The 18,200-nt window shown below is 45.2% G+C and overlaps 1 protein-coding gene across 7 annotated transcripts in view; it reads left to right on the plus strand.

The window, feature by feature from the left end:
* Window positions 1–18,200, plus strand: part of LOC118506256 (transcription factor AP-2-epsilon) — a 72,393-nt gene that overhangs the window by 37,222 nt on the left and 16,971 nt on the right. For 5 of the 7 annotated variants that reach the window (XM_036043142.1, XM_036043141.1, XM_036043150.1 and 2 more), the window contains one exon: window positions 15,313–15,342. The exons of the other annotated variants lie outside the window; for them this stretch is intronic. In XM_036043142.1, coding sequence (XP_035899035.1) covers window positions 15,313–15,342 — 30 coding nt within the window. The remainder of the gene's footprint in view (window positions 1–15,312; window positions 15,343–18,200) is intronic. 7 annotated transcript variants of the gene reach the window in all.

The following is an 18,200-nucleotide window of genomic DNA, read 5'->3' on the forward strand; positions in this document are numbered from 1 at the left end:
ACACATAACACCGAACCAGCAATCCTTGTGGCCGGTTTCTGCGGTAGCCGCAGTTTGTATGATCGGTTTTGTGGTGTGCCGATGAGCGCAGAAAGGAAAGGCTGAACCGAACAAGAACCAAAAAAACAACCTGCGAGTGAAAAATAAAACTGTCAAATCATTTCTTCTTTTGCGACTGCTTTCGCTTTGCAAAGTATGAAAAAAAAAACACTCACACACAGCGCACATGCTGAACAAAAGTTATGACAAGCAAACGGAGCAGAACTCCCGTCCTGGTTTCGGCCGAGAGCTGATCCGGCCTGTGCAATGTTGTGTGAAAAATGCACAAAAATTCCTTGCCTTTCGTGGCGAGGCCCAAGCTCGAGCTCGTGCCAACGGAGGGTTTTGATTGTTCGGGCGCGATACCGCCACCGTGGGCCATTAATTTGTGGTCCCAAAGCCTGTGCAAATAAAGCGAAATAAACAATAAAAATAATTACAAGTTAATAATAATTTATTAACCGGTCGGTCGGTCTGTGTCGCCCTGTGTTCTTTTGCCGCACAGTTTGCGGAATGTGCCGGTAACGGAACCCCGCTCCGTGTCGGAGGTCGCCAAAGCGAAGGAAGCGACCGCACTTGCCGGTGGGTCAACTCTTAGGAAGGTTACAAAAAAAGGGTATTCATCTCTTCGGCACACATCTTTTAATTGCACAACCGTGACAAAAAACGGAAAAATAGAGGACACGCAGCAAAAGAATTCATCTTTTTGTTTTTGGTTACTTCCATTCACTGTTGGCTTTCCCAAACAGATCTGTCACGTGGTTTCGTGCAGCCCGAAAGCTTCCTCCCGGTGCAAGATTTATGACAGTCCGCTGCAGTTTAAACGATGCGGAAGAAATTGAACTGAGTGCAAAAACATTCATCCGATAAATGCTAATTTGTCTTCCGATATGGTACCGCCGCTACGGGGTGAAGCTCGTGTGACAAAACACCGTCACCATCTGGTTGGTCGGTTGGTTAAGTGAAGATCACTTGCACATAGGAGGGAGTGATTGATTTTCTCACGTGCTTTTTTCCCCCGGCTTTGTTCTTCGAATATTGAAGATATTTTCGTAGAAAGCATTCAATAAAAGAGAACCATTTGCTGTCTTTTATCGGATAAAGAAAATAAAACTTTCATATAAGGGGTTTTTTGGGGGGGAAATGTGCACTTACTTGGCCAGCGACTGCTGGCTGGAAGAGATGAAAGGAAACAGGTCAACCTGCTGATCAAAACTTCAGTTTGGGCGACTTGGGCCAAGCAATAAAGGCAAGTAATTGGATGATCATTTATTTTTCTCTTCACCGCTGCGAGTGAAGACAACGCAAACCCTCTCTTTCGTGCAATCCTCAGTGATCAGTTGCGTTTTGATTTTTGGGAATGGGAATGGGATAGGCCCTTATTGCTGCTTTTTTCCATTTCGTGCCATTAATTATACTACTGCGTCTACTGATAGTCTCCGGTGCTAGTCCAGGCAACGAATATGCCCCCTCGGACGATAATGCCTACCGTTTTCAATGGATTCATTTAAGCATCCACCAATTTTTCTGTGCGTTGAAAACAAAGGGCTCACACGCAGCCCTTCTACAAGTGACACACGAACAATCGCTGCGACGACGACGACGGCGACGACGATCGCTTACCGAAGCATCAATCGTCTGAATCGTTCTGCCAACGAGATGCCAACGAGAAGGTATGAAATGCATTCGCCCGTTTTTGTTTGATTGATCTCTCTTCAATAACGACAGTCGATGAATATGGGGCAGCGTAAGAGCGAAACGGAGTGCATTCTTGAAATGTCCTAAGAAAAAAGTACTGGAAAAAACCCAACTCCACGCAACAAAGCCGAAGGGTGGAAGTCTTTTGTTGGTGTGTGGAAAAAATTGCCTGAAAAGGGGGGGTGTGGGAAGGGAAGAGGAGGAGTGAGGGTCAGTGGGAGCTATTGGTAGTTGTTGATTGATTAACGTGTAAGCCTCTGCTTTATCACACGCGCGTATTAACCTTCGCTGCAAGCAAGCGGCCCTTTTAATCGATAGACTTCGAACGGCAACAAGTGACGAACCTCCCGAACAAACGGCGCGGTTTTATCGCGTGAGCTTTTCGCTCTCTCTCTCTCTCTCTCTCTCTCTCTCTCTCTCTCTCGCTCTCTCCATACTTAAAAAAAGCTTTATAAACGGATTCTTTCACCAGTTCATCGAGCTAGACTAGCCTTTCAAATGAAGTGACCATTTTTCATCATGCTGCTTGCTGCACGCGGCTGCCGTTCGTTGGTTGCGCGTGCCGATCTCCTGCTAGACGACACTAGGCACACCGCACCGCATCTCGTCTGAATCGGTTTTTCGGAGCCCCAATGTTCATCTTCTCAACTTAATTGCTCACAGGCGATCGGGTATGGTGCTTTGGATTGGGTTAGTACACAAAGCTGAAAGCCGGGCTTGGAACACATTGCGTTTTGTTGTACCAGTTTGTTTCGAGCGCCCTTTTTTTGCTTTACTTTCGCTCGCTTAAAAATGTTTTGTTTTCCTTTAATTGGTGTACAACAAACTCTTCGGAACTTGGCGCACGAGCGGCAACACCCAAAACTGTAGAAGAAATAAAAAAAAATACAATCGATAATTTAAATCGATCTAAAACTGTTTCCTTTACACGACCGCTGCCCGGCGGTCGGGTGAATGGTTCATCATCCACCCGATTCCTTCGTTTGCAGTTCAAACTTTAACCACTCTTCGTGGTGCGGTGTGCGGACGACAGCACGAAGGGCAAGCGAAACAAAATGTAGCGTTAGGTAAGGCGCTTTTTTAATTGCTGACCACCTCGCGAGACCTGAGTCGGTCCGCGGCTCGAGATTTGGAGCCGAGTTTCGGACTCGTGCGCGACGCCGGACAACGCACCGGCCCCCCAAACCTCCCTGGTTTATGGAGCAAAGTTTCCGATTCGCTTTAATCATCGCCAATCATGAAACGTTAAACTATCATTCGGAACATTTTGCAGCGCGCACCGGCGGCGGCGTCAGCGCATAATTATAGCCATTAACCCGAAACCAAAACCGTTTGTGTTGCTTCGGTCGCTTACACGCTTTTATTAGGGTTTTTTTTTTGTTCTGCCTTGACTATCTACTACTAGGGGATTTGTTGAATGCGGGTGTGCGTTTTTCTGTTGAAACTATTAATTTCGTCACAATGAGGCGCCCACCGGTGAAAACAAGGCACCGAAAACAACGGCCGGTGTCGGGGTAGAGTGTATTAGTTTTAATCGATTGGAATTGTTTAATGTCGAGTCTCGTTGTAGCGATTTGATTAAGGTTGTACGCTGTTTGGTGTGTTGTTTGTCTGCTTTTACGTCGCATGCTTCCCTCCTTCTTCTTTTCTACATACTCGCGTGCGTGTGATAAACCACTCTCCAATCAACGCGTGAGGTTTGGCTCGACTTTTAACTGTCTTTCATGTTTTTGTTTGAAACGATTTCTTATGCTTTGACGTACATAATTTTGACCTAAAAATTAAGCTGTCGTGTTAGGAAAAACTCGTGACATTTTGTGTTTTAGCTAGGCGAAAACTGTTTTCCAAATGGAGAGTTCGTTACTGACATGCAATTTTGCTATATTTATCACTGCGACATCTACTCCGTTACCTGCTTTCGTTGGCCGTTTTATTATATTTCTTATTTATTTAAGTGATTTTTTATATTTTTCTTTTGTAAATGGTTACTTTACAAAACTACAACTTTTTTATTTTATTTTATTTTATAAACCCAACACATTTCTTTTAATTCCACTTATATATCTGATTGTTAAGGTTTCTACTGCTACCTCTTCTTAATGTAATCGAGAGACCGGATATTGTTACCAAATTTCGTAGCTAAATGAGAAAACTGCCAAACATTCGGATGAATGCAATTTCCTAATTCAATTCAAACCTTTACCATCATCGCGTTGCGTTGCTAGAGCACGCCCCTTGCCAACGCGCTGATGCTTCCCTGCAAAGAACAGCTCTCATTCGCTCTCATCACACACCTTTACCGCTGTATGTACCTTATGCGATTTTAAAACCTCCCGTCTGGGTGCTCCTAAAAAACCTCGGAAAACAATTCTGAGGGGTTCAATGTTGCTGCCTTCCCATATCCAATCCGATGGCGTCAGGCCGTCTGCTTGCCTTTGATATGTTTGTGTTTGTGAGAGACCGACCGAATGTTTCTGTTTGCATTCTCAACTACGCACTATGTTTAGTTTTGTGTCGCTTTTTGCTGCCCTAAATTACGCCCAGCTTTGGTCCTTCTATGGTGGGTAAAAAAAAACTACATCCCCGGCACAAACACCGAAAAACCGGCTTGGCAAACGGTAGGGTTCTTTGCACGGGTAGAACCCCTTCAGCTGTCGGTCGGCTGATGCCTTGGGGGCAAATAGCTGCGTCGATTTTTTTTTTTTTGCCCGTTTGCTCCTGTCTCAGGAGAACCCCCATTCAGAAACAGCGCTCTGGTAGGTTCTTTCCGACCGAAAAAAAAGAGATGCTTCTGTTTGCTTAGTGCGCACCGAACGATTGCTGAAGCATAACTGAAACATATTGCTAATTGTCTTCAAAAAAAAACAGGGGGAAACCTTGCTAGCTCCGTTTCGCCCGGTAAGGGATTTTTGCATTTGATTCGCCTGCTTTAAATGGAATCTCTTTGCATCTCTCGCTCCTTCCTTTTTTTTAATAAGGCTCCTTTCATCGAATCATCAAATAAAGCCAAAATCTGTGCGTGTGCGTCACGAAAATAAAAAAAGCCCGAATCGTTTCACTTTAACGGGATGATTCGCATGCTTACCTTCTTTATAGACAATCGCAATTTCATGACGCAGACACACACAGGTCTGAGATCAAACAAATTGCATCTAATGAAGCGCACCTAACCTCAAAACCCTTTGTCCCATGCGCAGCTTATCCGGCCCGGCGCAAGGATCCTAACCGGCGCGATTAGCAATTATTTCGCACAGCCAAATCCCGCAACCACATTCCACATTATGCGCGCACAGGTCTCGCGGGAGATTACCGTTTAGAAGAACATTAATCATCCGGACCAACCCGGGCCGGGGCTGCGCACAAACCTCCTTGCACGAAAAAAGAAAACGAAAAACGAAACTCCCGTCGGCTACTCCCTGCAAACGGAGATCGTTAGTGGATGAAGATGGAATTCCGTCCCCGGCCATCGGTTCGCTGACGAGCAGCCCCGATTTCGTACGATCGTACGAAATGACACAAAACGTTTTATCAGACCCGCGTCGCTAAGATTGGTTTAACCGAGGAAGCAGGTCACACATACCTCATCGCACATCGGTCACGATCGATTCGGTCGCGTAAATCGCGTTTCGCCGGCCGGCCTCGTTACCCGAATAAATGAGTTCGCATTCCAGAGCTTTATTTTTAATACGCTGATGGCATTCCCGGTCGATTCAATGATGACGGCGATGATGATGTCCCGAGAGCAGTTTTACACGTACGAAACATTCCAATCATTAGTTGCTGCTTGGGGTTTTTTGGCAGATCATCCTGCAGAAGTGTGCTTCTATAAATGCGCTTTGTTTCACTGGTGGGATAAAGGTCACGTCTACAACCGTAATAAGTGGAGTTCAGTTATTTCAGTGCATCATGTTCTGGTTTCTATTTTTGGAACACAAGATAGCAATAATTTCATGTTTTGATTGGTATATTGGTTTTCAAAGTAGGCCATTTCAGGATTTTGCTCTAATCAAATAGGAATTGCTTGCACCGAAAAGTAGGCCATTCAAAAACTTTTGTACAAGATTATAGTGATGTTAGAAGTAATACGGATCAGAAATGGCATTATAAAGTACTGCTATGAACTACAGGTAGAACGCCTCAGTCTTCAAGATAACTATGTCTTGTTATTGATTACTAGTTACCTATAAATTATGAAGCATAAAAAGGCTGTAAACCCCTTTAAACTTCCATGGATGTCACATTTTTTTTATAATTATAACATCAATCAAAATCGAGTATCAACTGACTGCAGCTACGAAGGTTACTTGTGATATTTGAGGCAAATTTTTGGTTGATATGCTGGTCAGGAAAGACTTCTTTTACTTTGGCAATAATAACCTCGAAATAAATCTAAAAACGTACATGCAAACCTTCAATTACGGTCTCTTGACTGTATTGACCATAGCAACTTCAAGTCAACTGTGTCAACCAACTGTCTTGCCTGCACGGCAAGACCGTCCAAAATGAATTTAAAAAAATCAATCACGCTTTACTATTTCAACTACAAATACAAGAAATTAAAAAATAGTCAAATATCAGTCTATTCCTTTTAAACCGAGCGTTAATACAACAAAAATACCAATTTGAGGTTCGTCGCTTTTCCGCCCTACAAAAGACTCACAACCAACACGAGATTATAGCACATCGCACTTTATCTCATCTCCTTCACCAGCTGATACTGGCTTCGGGAGGATGGTGAATCGCACATACCAAACCGATCCCAGAACCAGAAAGGTTGAGCAGAACGTGAAACGGAAGCAAAATTTAGATATGTACCAGCAGCAGCAGCAGCAACGTGCACTTCTACCGACGCCCCGAACGCAAAACTTCAAATAAACTTCGCATGATTACGGTTGGACCATTGCTTAACGTGCCCCGTGTCCCGATAGCGAGCTCGCCCGGGTTGGATATATCGGGCTCACTATCGGCTTAACCTCGTTCCATCCGACTTACATTCGCATCGTTCCCTCCACGGGACCGCGGGTACTATAAAAGTGCAGTCCACATCGCAGCGAATCTGGACCGGAAACCGCGACAACCTGTGAGCTTTCGACAAGGGCGGTAGGGCGGGGTGTTGCCGGGGGTTTATGGTGCGGGTCGAGAAATAAAACTAACCGGCCCGCCGTGCTCGGCCGTAGAGGTGGCGCGTGTGCGCTCAACATTTATGGTACCATCCACCACGGTCAATCGATCGCCTCACACTGGGCATTGGGAGGGAAGGAAGATGCGATGGCCGAACGGAAGGTGCGGCAACATCGGTGCGAACTGTTTTCTCGCAATCGGCATCATTCGTGCTGGTGGACGGTGGAAATTAATAAATTATTTTTGCTTTTTTAACGAATAGGGCGCCCGCTTCCTTTCTGTGCAGATTATTCGTAAGCTCATTCACAACCAGGTGCTACTATGCACTCACACATCCGCAATCCGATCGGAGTATGAATGGGAAACGGTGCGACGAGTGCTTCGAAGCACAGAAAACGAACGATCGGAAACTGCTTCCCAGAACGTTGTCCGAGAGACTATCCGCCCGATAGACAACGAACCTGAGCCGGAGCGTTTGCTTACTTTCATTCACCAACATCTTCGGTTGGACCTTCGCCGTTGCTTCAGTGTGGTTTCCTTTTTTTCCGAAAGCCATCCCAAACTCAAACCATCGCATGCAAATGAACCTCCGTTTGGGGAGGAACCCACTGCTGCCACCGGATATCCGATAGCTATTTTTCATGACATTTTTCAGTCGGCGATCCCGTTTCTCGTGTCCCATCGTCTTCGCCTACCTTGGAACTTATCAAACTGCTCGATACACACCATCGCCAGCACACCACGGTTCCATCTAAATTGCCCCACAAAACAAAACGCTAATCGATCGGTGGAAAGAAGGTTAGTTTTGACAGAAAGAGTGTTCAAAAACGGGATTTTTGTATTTCTTTTTCATATTTATTTCAACTCCCCATTCCCGATCCCGTTCGGGGATCGAAATCGAACGTTATCGATACGATGCTAGACACCCTCTTCCGCTCAAGCCCGTCACTTCTCCTCCCTCTCTCTCAATCTCTCTTCTCCTTGAGCGAACGCTGGGAAAGGGAGGCAGATGGAAACATGGAGAAACAAAAATCGCTGTCAATTAATAAATTAATTGGTCACACATTAACATTCGCTGGGAACGCACCGACCTGTGTCGTGGATCATTTCGAGCGATCCCGCCCGATCCGGAAGCCGCCCGATCGTCATCGTGCGTAAGAATGTGGTGGGAAACGTGCGACCCCCGGAGGATATTTTGTCATCTGTCGGACCGTCACGTTCGCTTCGAGCTTTGGGTATGGATTGGGGTGCTTTGGCAAGCGTAATCTGAGACTAGCTGGGAAGGGTGGCGTTGCATTGGCTGCCGCGAGTGTCCTTGCACAACAGGGATCGGATTGGAAGATAGGGTGTCAAATGGAAGACGACCAGACGAGAGCTTCTGCTTCTGGAGTTTAAACTATTTTGATTAATAGTTGTGATTAAATTTCGGTCACCGTTGTTGGGGTGTTGGTCAACCAGGAATGAAGGAACGCAAGTTAGCTACTGTTCTAGGGTGCTTAGTGTAGTAAGTTTATGATACTCAGAAACGAATTCTTTCAGAGTCAGGTTGAAACAAGGTTGAGACTAAGTAATTTGCTTAGTATTTATAATACTTTGGAGAAAATACAGCATTGAGCTGGCATAATGGATCGTAAACAAATAAATACTCGTCCGGGGACAGAGACTGTAGCTGCCAGGTCTTCATACCGGGTAACGGGTATCGCATCCCGTGCAGACCACCTCCTCGAACGCAGGACTAGCTATCCAGCTACGGGTAAAAATAACTTCCAGGGAAGTCAGTGAAAGCCAAGCTTTTCCGAGGCCTCTTGCCACAGCCTTCAAGACGTCAATAAGAGAGAACTCTTACATATCTGACGTTACGAGGACTTGGAATCCTGCAGAAGCTCTTAGAGCTCATCATCGGAGAGGCTCCTCCATTCACCATCCGTGACACACAGGGTTAAAACTCTTTCCGTGTATTTTTCGCTCAAGTGCGACTAGGAGGAATTGGTCGATTATAGACCGAGTCCAGCCTTTCTGGATATTGCCCTTGCGTAAATCAATATCTGATAGGGTTCAACTTATGCATCCCAATCAGGCCGCTTCGCCCAAGGACGCTGCTTGACGTAGAGGATCGCCGAACCCGTTTTGGTACCTTTGATCCCTTTCTCCGTATGTGCCGTGAATATAATTGTATCAGTAATCGTCACCAACTGGACATGTCACGCGCTGCGCTTTTAAATTGTATAACGTATTCCGTTGTCCGGCCTTAAAACTGTTAAGTGTGTGTCCTAAGAATTAGGCTTCAAGGGGGCCCAGCGTGGCCCGTTGAATTATAATGACAAGAAACAATAATCAATGTCTGTTAGCAGGAAGCAGGTGGTACCTCTATAATAAAAAATTGTCAAATCCTGCAGAACATGTGTCCTAACAGCTAATATGACCTATACTGTACTGATCATTTATGATCGTCGTTATGGCAGACGGTAGTAGCAATGTTCACGCCTTCAAACTTTCTCTTCATGAGTATAACACTTATTTTAACCCTATTAAACGACTACCTCTTTTAAGAATTAAAGACCATAACTATTTTATGGATTACAATGTCCAATGTCGTGACGTGCTGGACCTGTCTATCACAGCCTGGTCAGTGTTAGAGCAAGCTTAAAGAATTATAAAAGAGTTTTCTTGCTCTGTAATAAGATCATTGTTTAGCTTATAATCACTTTCTCCAGAGTTCTTTAAAGACTTACTTACTTCCTGTAAGGACTTATTATCTAGAAAGAATCCTAACAAATGCTTTTATATCACTGCAGTTTTATCTGATGTGTAAGCCTTTGATACCAGCAGGTCAACTTGTCAACTCAACCCTCCCATGAATGCTCTTTGCCCTAAAGCTCAACAGCCCAATCTGATGCTCCATATTTGAAATATTTTAATTAAACCATCTTCTTCAACGACGAACTACCACCCGATCCTTCAACCCTATCGTCTTCAAACACCCCCAATACCCAGGAGTACCTTTCAATACCTTCTCCCGGGTACGGCTCACACAAACCCAGCCACCTAAAAGCGTTGAAATTAATTACGCTTCCTAATGCTTCTACTGGCCGATTTTTCAATCAGCACCGGGTGCTACAAAAATCCGTCAAATCCGGCGCTCCAATGCGCCAACGCGTCCCGCAATTCTACCAAACACGACGCGGCTCCTACGAGCTTCGAGCGTCTCATCTGAATCAGGCGATAAAAAAAAAACAGCTCTCGAGAAAAGCCACGCGTGGTGACCGCCAGCCAGGTTCGGTGTACGGTCACCCGAATAGTTTGACCTGAGCATTTCATCTCCCTGTGGCTCGTAGTGCAGGCAGACAACGCGTAGAAGTGATTAATGATGGAATTGTATTAAACATGATTTATATTCAAATCCGAAAATGAAGTTCGGCTGTGATTTGCTTTCGGGCAGGGGCTGTCCGTTGGCCGTGCTGCTGCTGCTCGATCGCATTATCTTTGCTCATGTCACCAACCCCCGGGGCCCAACCAAGACGACGGTGATGTTGGTGCGGCCGACGATGATGATGATGATGATGATGATGCGAGCATATTTCTACCCTTCGGAGGCGCGACTGCACGCGTGTCTAGCCACCGCGGCGAACTATGTTTCAATTTATTTCACTTTGTACTTGTGCTCGCTTTGGCTAGGCCTCCGCCAGATCGACCAGCTCGTGGACAAACAAATTGGACGATCAAACGCCACCAAAACGACGCGAAAGAAGTCATCATTCGGTGACGGCGAACGGGGTCTTGTTTTAGTCGCAGCGCCGATGCGAGAACTTCTATACCGCGTCGGGTGGGATAAATTTTTCATTTTATGTTTCGCTTTTCCCCGCTCTGTTGCTCTCGATTCGATTCGATCAATCTGAGCTGCTGATGCGGCGGCAATGTTCCCACTTCGATGTGGGGGAAAGACACCACCCCACAAAACAAAAGAGGTAGAGAAAGAGCGCTTCACCAGCGAATGATCAAATTAAGTTATTATCCTCTACAAACGAGATTGTTAATGCGTTTTTTGATCGCATGTTGGGCTGGGAGCAACAGGTCGAACAACTGTTTTCTTTTTCGATTCGGTCGATTGATGCTTTGGACGACCACTTTTCACATTCAAACACATTTTATTGACACGCCCCGACCAGCCCAACGCTCTGCAGAAGGACATTACGGCGTGTGCCAGGATACCTGCACACCGTTGATGCTCCGTTTTGTAGTTCATTTATCAAGCTCGGTAATAAACCTAATCCCCTCGAGCGGACTCACAGTACTCGGCGCGATCGGTGAACTTTTCCTAACGGCTTCTTCGCCCAAATTTCGCTCGAAGGAAGGCTTGTCCGACGTGCCATAGCTGTGACATTTAAGCTTCGAGGAGGCCACAGTTTTATTGTGTTATCTTTATAAGCTAACCCCCTTAGCTCCGTGTTACTCGCAGGAAATTAATTGTTTCACACGCTTATGTTCGTCCCGGGTTTGCGGTTCGGCTTCGGCACTTGCTGCTCTAGCGAGGAAAGCAGCAGAGTGCCTTCAACGCTATTAACATAAACATGTTCAGCTATGTTACGCGGATGCGGATCCTTTTGCGTTTCACCCCGTTCTCGTCTACCCCGGTCGGCCGGACCGTTTCGTGTTGGTAGCGATTGACCGAATTGACTGAAGAAGCCACCCCAGCGCTTAATTATCAACCTGCGTTTCGTAGTCGCAGTCTGTTTCCAATCACGCGAAGGAAGCATAAACAATCGGCCGACCCAGCGTGGCCACTGGGTGGCCACGATGTTACTGTTTTCGCTTCTTCCTTTTTCTCCCTCCATCTCTCTCTCTTTGTCTTTATTTAGAGTGAAATTTACGAGTGGGAAAAATCGATTGCACCACCACAAAAGTTTAACCGAGGGAAAATTTATGTACGAGGTCGCTCATCTAAAAATGAAGATTTATTTGGCACCAACTCATCTAGCCTTTTGCCTGTATAGAGCGGCCTAGTCAGCTATTCGATGCAAAGAAAGTAGATTTCGTTGCTCCGTTTTTCGTTGAGAATAAAAAAATCGCATTTTCGCTATTGACCTACGGTATTTCGGGATGCGAACGAGCGAAGCCCTTTAACCAGGTTTCGCAATTCCACAGCTTCCCATCGCGCACACACACACCGTATTCAATTTCATCGGTCGCCCCAAATTTATAAATCGGTCTCCAAATTATGACTAATGCGTGTGGGGATGATTCCTACACCCTCAGCTTCACGAAACGGCGCAGGAAGTGTGTGTGCGGGGAAGGCTTTTTTTCTGCGGGGCGAATCGCGCCTCTTTAAAAACCCATCCGGGTGAATTGATTTTACAATTAATTTTAATCATAACATGCCATTTCCCGTTCCTGATATGCAAAAGGCTTTGCTTTTTGGAAAAAAAAATTGCGCCATCGTGCGAAATGGAGGGCTTGATGGAGAACATCTAGGACATCTATGTGTTGGGACGGTTTAAATTTTCTCACGATTAAAAGCGGAACTATATTAATAGCGATATCTGTTTCTTTTTGACAAGTATTTATTTGATAGTTTTTGTTGAATTTTCCAATTTTTTATTCAACTTTTTCTAGTTTGTTTATGGTTCAAAGAATATATTATGGTAAAAAGTAATGAAGTGTCTATACTAGCTACGAACTGTCAAATTTGACAGCTGGAAACGCAGTATTGAACATTGATTTTAAGATTGCTAGTACACGCAGAGGATACTCAGAAATTCTGAGGTCCTAAAGTCCGAATATGAACCGTGACTCAATCAGACGCGTTAGAGCATTTAGTAAAAATTGAAGCTGAAGTTGAACAAAGTTGAATACACTTGTGTATTGAACGAACCTTGATTTGTTTCTTTCTGTTCATCCTATATTCTCTATATTAAAGCAAGTAACTCATTGGGAGTGTTACGGATACCTAGAGCGCTCATTAACCTTCATTTTAATGCTAGCTGTGAGCTGTCAAAGTAACCGGACCCCACAGCGGTAGTGGCGCTTATCCTTACACAGCAGGTCGGGATATCGAATCCCGTCCAGACCGTCTTCCTGTACGCTGGATCAACTATTCAGCTACAGGTAAAATTAAGTCTAGGAGAGCCAAAAAAGACGGGCTGAGACCTCTCGGAGAACAAAGAACAAGAAGTCAACTGTCAAATATGACAGTATAACGAATCTAGGTTACCTATGATAATATTCTGAGACAGTTTACTTCAATCTTTTTCGTACTAAAAAAAACAACTGTCAAACTTCAACAAAAAAATTACCAGAAACCGTTTTTCGTCTTCAAGGTCTCAATCACTATCTGACGGATTGTGGATACACCAAATAACAGTTTGACACACATTCAGTACAATTTGGAATTGGCAGTTAAAGATGGTATTTTGCATATCTTCGTACTGATCGCTTAAGTAGTCATACCAACCTATCTCAGCATCAAAGGGATGAATTTCAATATGATCGTTAAGCTATCGGGTTGTTTCGTCAAAATTGCAAATAAATACTAACAAGCCTTTCAAACGCGATTCTCCCCCGTTTTCTTGCCAACGCAAAATAACACCTGCAGCGTTTTGCTACAAATTTGTTTATCGTTTTACATCCCGTGAACGGTTGCTTCACGCGAACATCTGATCGCACTTCAAACAAACCATCAATTCCAACACACGCACGGCACGCACTCTTGGACGTTAACCCACACCAATTACCTCCCCTTTCCATCATCTCACCGTCTTTTCGTCCACAGCCCAATGGCTTTATCTATGACAATTTATCGATCGTTTTGTCTGCATAGTGCTGCTTAGTGGTTTTTTTGGTTTTATCCCGTGCTGAAGTACGTCCAAACCGCCACACAAAACAATGATGAAAATTAATGTTTACGTTCGCTTTCGTCCAGTGTGTGTGACCTCACCACGGTGGGAGTCATCAGTTCCCATCTCGCCGTGAAAGCTTTTTTTAAGACCGGGAAACCCATATAACCATCCAAACTGTGACTGCCTTCAAAGATCCATATGATGGACGGGTTTTTGCGTGTATCCAGTTCAAAACCAAACAGATCAGATCTGGCTGCTTGTTTTCTGCTTTGGGTGAGCCAACTGGACGGGAACCTAATCCTAAAGTAACATTCCCCCAAAAACAAGGCAGATCCTCCTCGCGTGATAGCGAACCACTCCGAACGTGGTAAAGCTTCCCATTTCAACCTACCCAATTCCGTTCGATACGATCGCCCCGCGTGCGTACGATCGGGTCACATTTTTCACCCACCACGTAAATCGAAATGGGTGAGGGAAATTTATTGGTCATCATCCACCCGCGAAACCGTTCGAAGCCGCTGGAAGTCGTGTGTCTTCGAAACAGCTTCCGAAATACATGACAGGCAACGCGGACCGAGCACCGCCTCACACACATTCCGAGCGGGGGGGGGTGAAGCATCTCCGTCGCTCTTATCTTGCGAAAACCCGCTTTCCGGGAGTGAGTGTATAAAATTGTCTTTAAATTACAGTCCAATCGCGCTCGCTCCAGCCTAGAGAGGGTTGTAAAAACTACTACAAAAGCCTTTTTATTGAACAGTAATCCATCATTTTAATGGCTTCCTTCGGTGGGCCATCGATCGTCCGCTCCGTGGCGATAGATCCTGCCGAGGGCTGGCGAAGAGTCAGTCGGTGCGGTGAGAATGAGGTGGGCGATGAAACTTACACCATCGCACCCATCATCTCCAAGATTTTGTTAACCCTAAACGAGCTGTTCGAACGGTTAGAGCGGTTTATCGCCGATCTAAATAGTCCTGTGAGACGTATTATTCCCTTTTTCTTGATGCTAGTTGTACAACACATTACACCCACCGGTTTGCCATTTTTCACCTCACCAAAGGCATAAAGCATGTTGGAAGTTGTGGACATCACCTTTCAGAAGAATTGAGAAAAAGAGTTACAAATAGCAAGAAGAGGACATCATTGTCGTTGGCTCTTATCGTCACCTGTATGTCGTCCGGCTGGGAAGAGCGAAAAAAAAAACCCCCGAAGGACATTATTCATCGCCCAAAAGGATTCAGCCGCTTGCAAACATTCTTCACCCAGTGTGTCAGCAGCATTTGTTCGACTGTCCGGAAATCGCTTTCGGGTGCTTCGGTGCCGAGAGCTTGCTTGCTCGTCCAACACATCCAACAGGCAGGATGCGATACCGTGCTACAATGTCATCGAGGATACACAGAGTTCTTCCTCTTGCTTCAACTGTTATTTTTACTTCCGGAGCGAGTCCTTTAATATACGGAACGGCTTCCGCACGTCTTCAAGCACCAGAATAAAAACCCCTTTTATAATAAAACGTAGCTAAATGCATCTATTTAAACCAACCAAATCAAATAAATGCATTCCACTGTTAAACCATCATATGCTGAATATGCTTCTCTTCTCTTTTTTCTCTTTCTAATTCCAGACACTCACACCGTCCCTACAATCACAGCTGGTAATTGAATTAATTAGTTCCATTTAATCACTCTTCTTCACCACTCTTACTCGCCCTTTCTTTACAATTGTTTTCTTCTTTCTTCTTCTTTCATAACCTTTTTTTAGTAGTGCAGGCAACCATTACTTGCTTGTTTTCATAAGTTTTTTTCTTCTCTTTTCAACTCTTCATTTTCCAAGTGTCATTTTCATCTTTGCCTCGCCACTGAGACTCATATTCGCTCACTTTAATTCGATGTGTAGCTTGCTTCTCATACTCTTACCGTTCCGTTTTGCTATCTTTTTCCTTTACTTCTTTAACCCTTACTCTCCTGCTTTACGCTTACGCTTAAAAGGAACAAAATGAAAAGCTGTGCAGTGTCCTTACCACCCCTTTGTACGGTACATGACACCGGTAACCCCCTTCGGTTGCAGTTGCAAAGATGCATCTTTTCGCCAACCATCAGGACCACCCTTCCGGAGACCGTTTCGTTGGCTCCTCCTCCTAACTCCTGACCGAAACTGCGGGGTCCGGTCCTTGGCAGGGACCTCTCGCCCATTGCGAGTGTATGTGTGTGTGTGTGAACTGTTTCGGTTCTCCGCAGGCGGTGCTCACAAACACGAGGCCCGTGGTTTGTGCCTTCAGGGGCAGTAAGCCAACGGTTTGGGTAAAGTTTTTCCTGCGAGGATTTCCCCATTGTGTAACCTACGCCTCGGTGTTTTGTTCTGCAAACTTCGGAAACAGATGTTCGGCATTGATTGTGCTTAAGTGGTGATATAACAACGATTATTCAATCAGGCGCCAAAGAAAAAAAAGGGGGAAGCCATTTTCCAGCGCGTTGATAGGTTTGAGTGAGCTGCTTTAGAGGGAAATTGAGGGCCTTCTAACATGGCTTCTAGTGCTGTTCATTGAGACTCTGAGCCATGAAGTCGTTATGAAACGAATTTCCAATAACGCTTCCAGTTCTGCATCAGTTATCTAACGCTTTCCGATGCACTCTCTCACCCTTCCCAGGGTCAACGTGGAGCCTCATAACAGTTCCACACACACACACACTTCTTGTCAAACCACTCCTAGCCGGACCTCATTATCAGCCCCGGGAAGACGAAAATAAAGGGAGGAAACTACCGAGCACACAAAACAACCGAAAACCTCTAAGCGTCTGGGTGAAAAATGAGCCACAACCCGCGTGAGGGTCAGGTCTGGTGCCGCTGATCCACCCTTCGGAATGGATCCTCCATTAACCCACAATTATATTCGCATTCATCAGCCGCAGCCGGCCCAACGCTGGCCGGGGTTTTTGTGCCAAAGCGCAATTAAACCGCGCAGTAGTGGTGTCTTCTTCGGACCGGATTTTTCGGGCCAGCGTGTCCGGTCCGTTTGCCGATTCTTGTCTGCGCACGGCAGACACGTTTTGGGACGAGCCGACCAAACTCACCTGTTACCCTCGGGACTCGGTTACGATCCGTGCGAGCTTTCTCCTGCGTGGTGCGCAGACTATTGGACGCAGAGTTATTTTCCTGGCAAAATCACTGTCACGCTTCAAGGTGGTTCGGGTTAAATTATACAAGCACGAAGCGATGTGATTCTGGTGCTAAATGGGTCCTCTTGTCTATATTGACTCAATTCTACAGAGTCGGGTTCATATCTCAGTATTGATTTGGTTGACAGCTCTGATTGAGAATAGGTTGGAAACGACCTTAACTTATAGGATAATTGAGCTTTAATTAAATCATATAACATTCATTTTCTTCTGCTGCATATTGCCTAATTTTAGGCGCTCACAACATTAAAAGTTGTTAAACATTTCTTCTAAGCAATTTTCTTCTTAACGGATTTTTAAAAGCTTATTAACCTGTTAAGCTCACAGTTTTCCTGTAATAAAACTACACTTTAAATGAAGTCATCATCATCGATTAAATTAATAAAAATATCCTCCTACCTCGTACAAACAAATCGAACCCATAAACTACATCCATACCGATCTGTTTGGATCGTAAATCTGCTAGAAAGTGATCATTATTAATTTGGTAAATTATGTCCAACATTCCTGACATACCAGCTTCAAGCAAAACAAAAAAACGACCAAAGCTTCATCCACAAACATGCAATCCTTACGCAAAAAGCAGAACCATAGTAACCAAGAAAAGGATGGACAGAAACACAGCCAAAAACAAGGCTCTGCATCGTTCATCCAGGAATGTGGCCGAGGCGCACATATTATATGTCCTTTTTTTTTTGCTTACCCCTTGATTTGACTGGTGCGTTCGCCTCATCAGCATAATTTCGGTAGCGCAGGTCTCCACCCTGTGGAGCTGCATGCATCGCAGCACAGCCAGAAAAGTGCATACTACCGAGAGGCATGAATTAAAATGCCTTCCTTCTTTCGGGGTTTTTTTGTTTCTTATTGTATCCTTCATACGCACACACACGCACGCTCGAGACAGACACATAATTCGTGTCCTTTTCCTCGTGCGTTGACGTTGGCGGCTGCTGGCAGAGGAGGAAAATCGCTCGCCGAAGAAGAGCGATTTCCCTTCGGCAAAAATCAGCCACACGACAAACGAAACGGGAGGGAATTTGAAAATTTCATCACCAATCTTCGTGTTGGTGCGAAAGAGATCCCTTCGTCTGTAAGTGCGAAAGAGAACGAAGCTAGGGAGCATAGCGTCAGGCTAGCGGAGAAAAAGAAATGTCAACGGCACCTTTCCGTCACGCGCGCGGAAACGCGATTCCGTTGCGAGAGAGAGAAAGTGAGAGAGCGAACGAACGAGCGAGCGAGATGAAGCATAGGTTTTGAGCATAATTTTGTGAGAGCATGGACGAGCATAATGGGTGCGGGATGGAGGTTGCCCGCGGGAACCCGACCCGAAGCCAAA

Source organism: Anopheles stephensi, chromosome 2 (assembly GCF_013141755.1).
Source record: "Anopheles stephensi strain Indian chromosome 2, UCI_ANSTEP_V1.0, whole genome shotgun sequence".
Classification (NCBI taxonomy): domain Eukaryota; kingdom Metazoa; phylum Arthropoda; class Insecta; order Diptera; family Culicidae; genus Anopheles; species Anopheles stephensi.